General features: G+C 48.1%; 1 protein-coding gene across 1 annotated transcript in view; it reads left to right on the top strand.

Moving 5' to 3' along the window:
* LOC115113548 (teashirt homolog 3-like) overlaps window positions 1-8617 on the top strand; it is a 43371-nt gene extending 34754 nt beyond the window's left edge. The window contains exon 3 of the mRNA XM_029641326.2: window positions 3687-8617. Within this exon, the coding sequence (XP_029497186.1) occupies window positions 3687-7078 (3392 nt within the window). The 3' untranslated portion in view covers window positions 7079-8617. The remainder of the gene's footprint in view (window positions 1-3686) is intronic.
* Window positions 8618-9068: the final 451 nt, after the last annotated feature.

Below are 9068 nucleotides of genomic sequence, written 5' to 3'. Positions count from 1 at the left end.
CTGCAAGAAAAAAATGGAGTGAAAAATTTGATTCCTGAGGTTTGGTTTTCCCCTTAAACATCCCCAAATGATATACAGTGCATTAATTGACACGATGTCAGATGGACGTGACACATAATGGAAATACATTGGGGCCTCAGAGCGGAATTGGTTTGGACATGGAATCCTTTGATACAGATACACGTGTTATTTTGAGAAGTCAACTAATCGCTCTGGGTTCTGTGGTTCCCAATCCCAAAAGCACACATCTTTCCCCCCATTTCAAAGAGCCATTCTCAATGGGTCTTCTCTCTTAATATCCCACCGCAAATGAGATCAAACTCTCTTCCTCCCCGCTGACAGTTAATTCAGAGGTTATTTTCACTTGCTCTCCCTTTTTTCTTGCCATCCCGTTTTTCTAATTAAAAGAGCACCTGCGTGGCGGAGAGCGCTTGGCTCTGCCTGCGCCAGGGCTGAAAGCTCAATATTGGAACACACATCCACGGTCACTTTAGGGGCCCTGTGGCCTGGCGCCGGTCCAGAGGCCTGTGAGATGCTCCCTGTGTGGCCCCAGGTTTGAGGTCATTCCAAGGCCTCCCTCCTTCCTCTCTGCCTGTCTTCCCTCCTACCTACCACATCTATTCCGGTCTTTCTCTCTCGCTCGCTCCACTCTCTATGCCTGAGGCTAAAAGCTGATGTTTAAGTAGGTGTTTTGTGCTGAATGTGTTGCCTCACATTCCATCTCCATATGCCTTTAATGCAAGACACACATAGACACATGTAAATAACGGAATCATTCACACAAATGCCTCCCTTTCTCTTTCAGTATCTCTTTTGTTGTCTTCGTAGGCGCACGCACGCACCCACACACGCACGCACACACGCACCGACACACACGCACGCACACACACACGCACGCACCCACACACACGCGCACGCACGCACCCACACACCCATCCACGCACACACCCACACACACACACGCACCCACCCACCCACACACACACACACACACACACACGCGCAATGTTGGTTTTTGTTCTGTCATATTCAGGTCAAGGTTAGTGTTTTGGCTGGTTTGTTCACACTTGAGAAGGAGGTAGGAGGTTCAGTAGGAAAATGACTTGGCATTGGCACAGAGAGATGCATACTACTTTGGCCTCTCGCTGTGTTTTCAGTTGCACATTTTAATGACATTAAAATCAGTGTTGCAATGATGTTTTAGGTGAACTATACGTTTATATTTAGTGCGGTAGCAAAGGTTGCACTGCAGATTTATTGGCTTTGGTGTCAAAATGACCCTCCCCCTTCCTGTCTCCGTGTGTGTTTTAATTACATTTACCAGCTTTATGTCTTGGTTGTATTTTGAGGAAGGAGATTTCACATGGGTGTTTGGCCTCGATGTGTATGCTGTTCTGACTGCTTCCTGAGCAAAGGCATTCTTCTCTTAAACAGCTGTCGTTTTGGCTGATTCAGAACAGATGGCAGTGTGTGCGTGTGTGTGTGTGTGTGCATGGCCTGATCAGGGTTGCCTGTTGAGTTGTGTTTGGTATTGGATTACATGTTAAGATGTCCCATATCTTGCTGCTCAGTATTCCAATTGTGCTTTTCTGAGCATCACTGCATCTGTTCACAAAATGGCAGATGTCCATTATGCATCTAAATGTAAACGTTTCTACGGGCTACTCCGGGGCTCCCGAATGGCGCAGCGGTCTAAGGCACTGCATCTCACTGCTAGAGGAGTCACTACAGACACGGGTTCAATTCCAGGCTGTATCACAACCGGCTGTGATTGAGAGTCCCATAGGGCGGTGCACAATTGGCCCAGCGTTGTTAGGGTTTGGTCGGGGTAGGCTGTCAATGTAAATAAGAATTTGTTCTTAACAAACCTGCCCGGTTAAATATATTTTGTATTTTAAAAAATAATAGTGTAATCCCTAAGATTTATGTGACAAGTCGTAGACATTCTTCCGAAATGTTGGAACATTTGAAGTAGAAATACTACCAAAATAATTGTCTGTAAGAATACATTTCCTTCTGGCTCAGTAGTTGTTTCACCAATGTATTCTGTTGTATACATCCTGTACACTAGCACACACGAGGTAACCGATTCCAACTTGCTGCGTGTCCATGTGCGAGATTGAACATTAAAGCAGCCCGCTGGTTCAGTCGAAAGGCTACGGACGACTGCCCGGAGGCACAGCGTTTCTACTGCGGCGCAACGCCTGGGAGCTGCTGCGTGTTTCAGCGCATCTGTTTATCCCACGGCACCACACTGCCAAAGGCAACAGAATGAGCCCCCTGACAATGACAGAGATCCCCCCCCTGCGTCTGGGCTGATGCAGTGTGCTCACACCTTCAGTACCGCTCCGAGATAGAAGTCAGCAGTAACACTACTGGAGCGTGTTGTGTGACATGGCGGGCAGGTTCTGGAGGTAGCTACCCAAATGTCACCAGATGGAAGTGTACCTTTTGAAGAGGCTGTGGCCACAAAGCTCGTATACGTTTTAGTAAAAAAACGTTCCATTCTTTTAAGTGATTGCTTTTTTGTTGTTGTTGCTATAGTGTCCCCTTTATTGAAGCGTGATTTATAGGTTTCTTAAAGATAATGCTCTGACTGTTGAGAGCATTCATATTCAAGTGACCTTTAGCAGTCGTTAGTGTGTGCACTGGGACACCATGGTCAGTGTCATTCTTGCCCTTAGTTTACATACCTGGACAATGAATGATGCACAGCTAGGAATCAGGAACGGTCGGGAATGTACGGAATTATCCCAATGTCCTGTCTATCATCTCAGCTTGTCTTCCGGCCGACTGTTCTCAGACAGCCTCCAATCACCAAATAACACACGTGTGTATGTGTCTGCACAATGATAGGAAGTGCTTTTTTTTTTTTTTATTTATTTGTATCTTTCCATCTCACTGCAATCCACATTTGATTGTTTTAAACAGGAGGGATTTGAGTATAAATTGAAAGTATACTCTCTGGGCTAAACTGTAAATAATAACTCAACTTTCTCATCTGTTGCAATTGAAGTAAATGTGTTTTGCTCGGAGAGATTTGGCTTTGGAAACGTACATACGCTCATTTTGATTTACAAGTAGGCGAGCCCGTGCCGTGTAATGAGTGAAAGTGCATGCTTAAATGGCGAGCGGGTCTGTTAAGAAATGCATTAGAGGCTGAAGAAGAAGCGTAAGACGCATTAATTGACAGACAGGAACTGCTGTCTCGGAGGTTGATACAAGTCATTTATTACTTCAGAAACGAATGCCACCTCCAGAATGTGCTTCATTAATTTCAAATTTGGTTTTAATTTCAAGCTGTTGCCCCTTGAGAAGAATAAGGTGGCAAGTTGTGTTTGAAGAGCCATTTCCTTTCCCTCTTCTCTCTCTGTCTTTCTCCGTCTCTGCAGTAAAGAACAAAGGGGGTGGGAGGGAGGGAGGGAGGCTGGGACTTTACTCCATTTGCAAAACAATGTAAATGCAATGGGGAAGTTGAAATGGAATTACAGCAACAGTCGATGATATGAAGTGGTCTCGTCTGTGATTGCTTTGCTTTTCTGATATGGGAAGAACATTCCAGTACTTCTATCAGCTTTCTGATATGCAAGGCATCGCAAGAATGCCAAATTGGAGATCTTCATCAGTAGACATGGTGTGCTTTGGTAATAACAATCCTCTCTCTGTTTCTCTCTCTGTTCCCTCAGCGTATGCCCCTGAGGATGAGAAGGAGGCTGCCCTGCTCGATGAGGACCTGGAGGGGGAGGACTCTGCCGGGGAGGAGGAGCCTGCGGTGAAGTACATGTGCCAAGACAAGGACTTCCTTTTCAATGACCGGCCTGATTTCCACGACTCCCCCGTGGCCGACTTCTCCGGCCATGAGTTGGACAATGAGTCTCACCTGAGTGAGTCCAGTGACCGCATGTCAGACTTTGAGAGTGCCTCTCTCAGAAATGAGGAGGTCGCGAAGGTGCCACTAACGCCCTTGTCGCCATCTTCCTCTGTCACGATGGCCACCAGCACAGCTGTAGCCACGGAGGACGGCGCCACCACCGGGCCAGACAGCCTGGAGCAGATGAAGGCCATCTACACCAGCTTCCTGACCAACTCTTACTGGTCGTCTCTGAACCTCAACCTCACCCAGCCGCCAGCGGTGGAGAAACCTCCACGCAGCCACAGCAGCAGCAGCAGTAGCAGTAGCAGCAGTTGTGGCAGCAATGGCAATGGTTACGACTGGCACCAGTCCGCCGTGGCCAAGACCCTCCAGCATGTCTCTCAGAACCAGAACCGGCTCATCCACCCTGCAGCGGAGCAAAACAACCTGTTCAGCACCGTGCAGCTCTACCGTCAGAGCACGAAGCTCTACGGCTCCATCTTCACAGGTGCCAGTAAGTTCCGCTGCAAGGACTGCAGTGCTGCCTACGACACGCTGGTGGGGCTGACTGTACACATGAATGAGACAGGCCACTACCGCGATGACAACCACGAGACAGACAGCGATGGCACCAAGCGCTGGTCTAAGCCACGTAAACGATCCCTCCTGGAGATGGAAGGGAAAGAAGATGCTCAGAAGGTCCTGAAGTGTATGTACTGTGGACATTCCTTTGAGTCTCTGCAGGACCTCAGTGTCCACATGATTAAGACAAAACACTACCAGAAAGTGCCTCTGAAGGAACCAGTGACTCCTGTGGCAGCCAAGATCATCTCCTCCGCCCGGAAGAGAGCCCCCATTGAGCTCGACATCCCCAGCTCCCCAGACTCCAATGGGTGCACCCCCAAACCCTCCCTAAATGACCCTTATGACGCCCTCCAGAAGGCATCCAACCCCTACATCACCCCAAACAACCGTTACGGACACCAGAATGGAGCCAGTTATGCATGGCAGTTTGAGTCCAGGAAGTCCCAGATCCTGAAATGCATGGAATGTGGCAGCTCCCACGACACACTTCAGGAGCTAACAGCACACATGATGGTGACCGGTCACTTCATCAAGGTCACAAACTCTGCCATTAAGAAAGGCAAGCCCATCATGGAGTCTCCCCCAACACCCATCCCCATCATCTCTGCTGGTGAGGAGAAATTCCAGTCTGTGCCACTGGCAGCCACAGCATTCTCCCCACCTCCTCCACCCATACCTCCTCCCTCTAGTGTTTCCCCTGCCATGGCTGTGGAGATTAAGAAGGAGGAGAAGGAAGAGGAATGTATGAAGGAAACCGCTAACAGCAGCAAAGACAAGAAGACCGGAGATGACGAGACAGACGAGAAATTTGATATCTCCTCCAAATACTCTTACTTAACAGAGGAGGATCTGGAGGAGAGCCCTAAGGGAGGGTTTGACATCCTGAAGTCCTTGGAGAACACAGTGACATCAGCCATCAACAAAGCACAGAACGGTGCTCCCAGCTGGGGGGGCTACCCCAGCATCCATGCTGCATACCAGCTCCCAAACATCATGAAGCTCTCACTGGCCAACTCAGGGAAGAGCTCAGCCCTGAAGTACATGTTCCCTGGAGGAGAGACCCTTTTCCAAAATGCCAAAAACCAACCTCTGATCTCCCCGCCCAGCCGCCAGACCTCTCCTCTCCCCAAAAACAACTTCCACGCCATGGAGGAGCTGGTGAAGAAGGTGACTGAGAAAGTAGCCAAGGTGGAGGAGAAGATGCGGGAGCCCAGTGTAAGGGCGTCCCCAATGAGACAAGCCACACCCTCCCCCTGCAGCAGCGAGGCAGGGGAGTCAGCCAGAGGGGAGTCCCCTAAAGAGAGGAGAGGGTCTAAAACCCCAGAGAGCATCGGAGGAGGCAGCCACAAAGACTGTAACGGTGACGCCAATATGAAGGAGTCGCTGGAGAATGGAATGGAGTCTGCTGTCAAATCCCCCATCTCTGCCTTGTGTGGCGGCACAGCCATTATTACAGACCACCCGCCAGAGCAGCCCTTCGTCAATCCTCTAAGTGCGCTTCAGTCCGTGATGAACGTCCACCTGGGTAAGGCGGCCAAGCCTGCTCTGCCGTCCCTGGACCCCATGAGCATGCTCTTCAAGATGAGCAACAGCCTGGCAGAGAAGGCCGCGGTCGCCGCTTCCACCCCAGCTCAGACCAAAAAAAACAACGAGCACTTAGACCGCTACTTCTACCACGTCAACAACGACCAGCCAATAGACCTGACCAAAGGCAAGAATGAAAAGAGTAGCTCCCTGGGTTCGGCTGCCCTGTCGTCATCCACATCAACACCCTCCTCGGGCTCCCCCTCCTCCACAGCCACCATGGCCAAGGCCTCGTCCGTTGTGGCCTCGTTCATGTCCAACTCCCCGCTGCGTGAGAACGCCCTGTCTGACATATCAGACATGCTGAGAAACCTGACAGAGAGTCAAGCTTCCAAGTCCTCCACGCCCACCAGCCTGTCGGAAAGGTCTGACCTCGAGGGTTCCACTCAAGAGGAGCTAGAGGAGATCTCTCCAGCCCAGAAACGCAAGGGCCGGCAGTCCAACTGGAACCCCCAACACCTGCTGATCCTACAGGCCCAGTTTACTGCCAGCCTCCGGCAGACTGGCGATGGGAAGTACGTGATGTCAGACCTGAGCCCCCAGGAGAGGATGCACATCTCCCGTTTCACAGGCCTCTCCATGACGACCATCAGCCACTGGCTGGCCAATGTCAAGTACCAGCTGCGGAGAACCGGAGGGACGAAGTTCTTAAAGAACCTGGACTCAGGCCACCCAGTGTTCTTCTGCAGCGACTGTGCTTCTCAGATCCGTTCCCCCTCCACCTACGTCAGCCACTTGGAGTCTCACCTGGGCTTCAGACTCCGAGACCTGGCCAAACTGTCTGGAGAGCAGCTTGTCAGCCAGATCTCACGTCACGCTAAAACCCTGTCCGAAAAACTGCTCTCCAACCACTCCCACTCCAACCCTCACTCCCTCTCCCACGCCCACTCCCCGTCTCCCTCCCCTGACGAGGACGGCAGCAGCACCTCGTATCAGTGCACGCTCTGCAACCGGACTTTTGCAAGCAAGCACGCAGTCAAGCTCCACCTGAGCAAGACCCATGGGAAATCCCCAGAGGACCACCTTATGTATGTGTGTGAGCTTGAGAAACAGTAGCACTAAGCTGTGGACATGCTGCACTCTCTCTCTCTCTCTCTCTCTCCCGTTCTCTCTTGGTCTATCTTTAGCCTTTCACAGACATTTCTTTTTAAAAAAAAGGACTAAAAACTATTAAGTGATGAAACTGCACAAAGATGCCGTGGAACTACTGTTTAGTTTCGGCACATGGTTTGTGATTTTCTTTAAAAGGGAGACTCACTCTGGCCCAAGAAGCTTTTGTTTGTTTATGCTCTCCTTTTTATGAAAAGACGGTCATTTTCTAAATGTGCAGTGTTGAAGAAAGAGGTGCTGTTGTCACTGATAAAACAAATGAAGGTTGAACAATATTTTAAAATGAAGTGGTATGTATTTGAAAGTTGTGTAAATTGGATTTGATTTCTTTATATTCTGGCATCCTTGAGATGCGATAAGCTGCATGCATAAATGAAACAGTTTAGTTGAACATTTGGTTAACTAAATCTGGTGCACTTTTCTTTTCTCTCTCTCTCTCTTTCCCTCTCTTTTTGTTAATGTGACCTTTATGTGCTGGTGTGAGCAATCTGAAATTTAACCCTCTGAGTACGGCCAAGCACTTCTACCCGAATGATCCCAAAACCCTTCTCAAAACAAACTATTTTAGATTGGAATTGACCAAGCTATTGTGTGGTTTGTAAGCTGCACAGTGAAAGCACCACATGTCCCTGTCCAACAGCCAATCTCTAAAAATGCATCGTACGTGATGCAAAATCTCAATCTGAAGTTGTTTACTTTGTTTAAATCAGGGACCTTTATGAATTCAGGTCTGTGTAAAAAATGTATCTAAAAACATATATACTAATTCCTGTCTAAATTATGCATCATTTTTATATTTTTAATTTAAGAGGAGTATGACTATCTACTGGTGCACAATATATGAAGACATGAATGAAATTGTTTTGCACAATAGTTTTGTAAAATATGTTATTTAATCCAATGATATGAAAATAAGAGGAACAAAATGACCCAGAACTCTTTTATTTCCACCTCGTGCTCAAAGGGTTAAACCTCTAGTACAAAGACAGTACGTACATGTGCCGGTATTTGAACGTTAAAAAGACAAAAAGGTTGTACAACAGATGTTACTTTATGAAGTAACGGAGAATTCCACACGTTTTATTTATAAGCACTCTTGGTTGTTGTTTCATATCGTAGGATGCCTTTGGATTGGTATTTCTTTCTTTTTTTCTCTGTCTAATTACTCTCCCACAATTCCGCACTGCAGCGTTATCTTTTGGGGATATGAAAGGTAACCATAGTTACCTCACCTCTGATTGACAGTTCTGCTCCATTTTTTTTGGGCAGTTCATTTGCTGAAGTAACTGACAGCTGCCAGTGTAAGGAAATCTTAGGTGTAAAATATTGGCATGTAAACAGCACAGACACTGTTATGCATTCTGTGCCGTGTTTTTTGTTGTTGTTGTTGTTGTTGACAATGAAGCACCCATTATATGACTTCATATAACCTTTTTTTTCTACTGCAGCATTAAAAGGAAAATGTTTTTTTTTTTTTTGCAATAACACTGTGTCGTGGCTCACGATTATGTAGGTGCTGTGCGTTTTCTAATGAGCACATTAAACTGAAAATTGTTTCTGGCCGGTGATGAGTTCCAGACGAGTTTACAGTGAGTGGCAGGGCCCTGCAGAAGATGAAAGCTGTCACACCATCATCCTGCGTGTCTCCACAAAGCCCTGCCTGGAACAGGAATAGCCTATGGGCCATATCAGGGGCCACTACGGGGAGCCTCAGAGACAGACACCACCCAAGCAGTATCACATGTCCATCAAGTGTGCGTATCAGGCATACGTGTTCCTTTCTGCCATCGTCTCCATTCGAATGTGTTGGGCCACATAGGAAAAGGGAAATAGAAACCACATAGTGAATACTGAACAGCAGGTAACCCGTAGCTGTGTGGCATCTCCATTCACAAACGCAACAGTATGTGAACGGAGATCTGCCCTTCCCCCTTCA

The sequence above is a fragment of the Oncorhynchus nerka genome, unplaced genomic scaffold (assembly GCF_034236695.1).
Source record: "Oncorhynchus nerka isolate Pitt River unplaced genomic scaffold, Oner_Uvic_2.0 unplaced_scaffold_31___fragment_2___debris, whole genome shotgun sequence".
Classification (NCBI taxonomy): domain Eukaryota; kingdom Metazoa; phylum Chordata; class Actinopteri; order Salmoniformes; family Salmonidae; genus Oncorhynchus; species Oncorhynchus nerka.
Note: the sequence above shows the minus strand (reverse complement) of the source record. Positions and strands in the feature narration are given on the sequence as shown.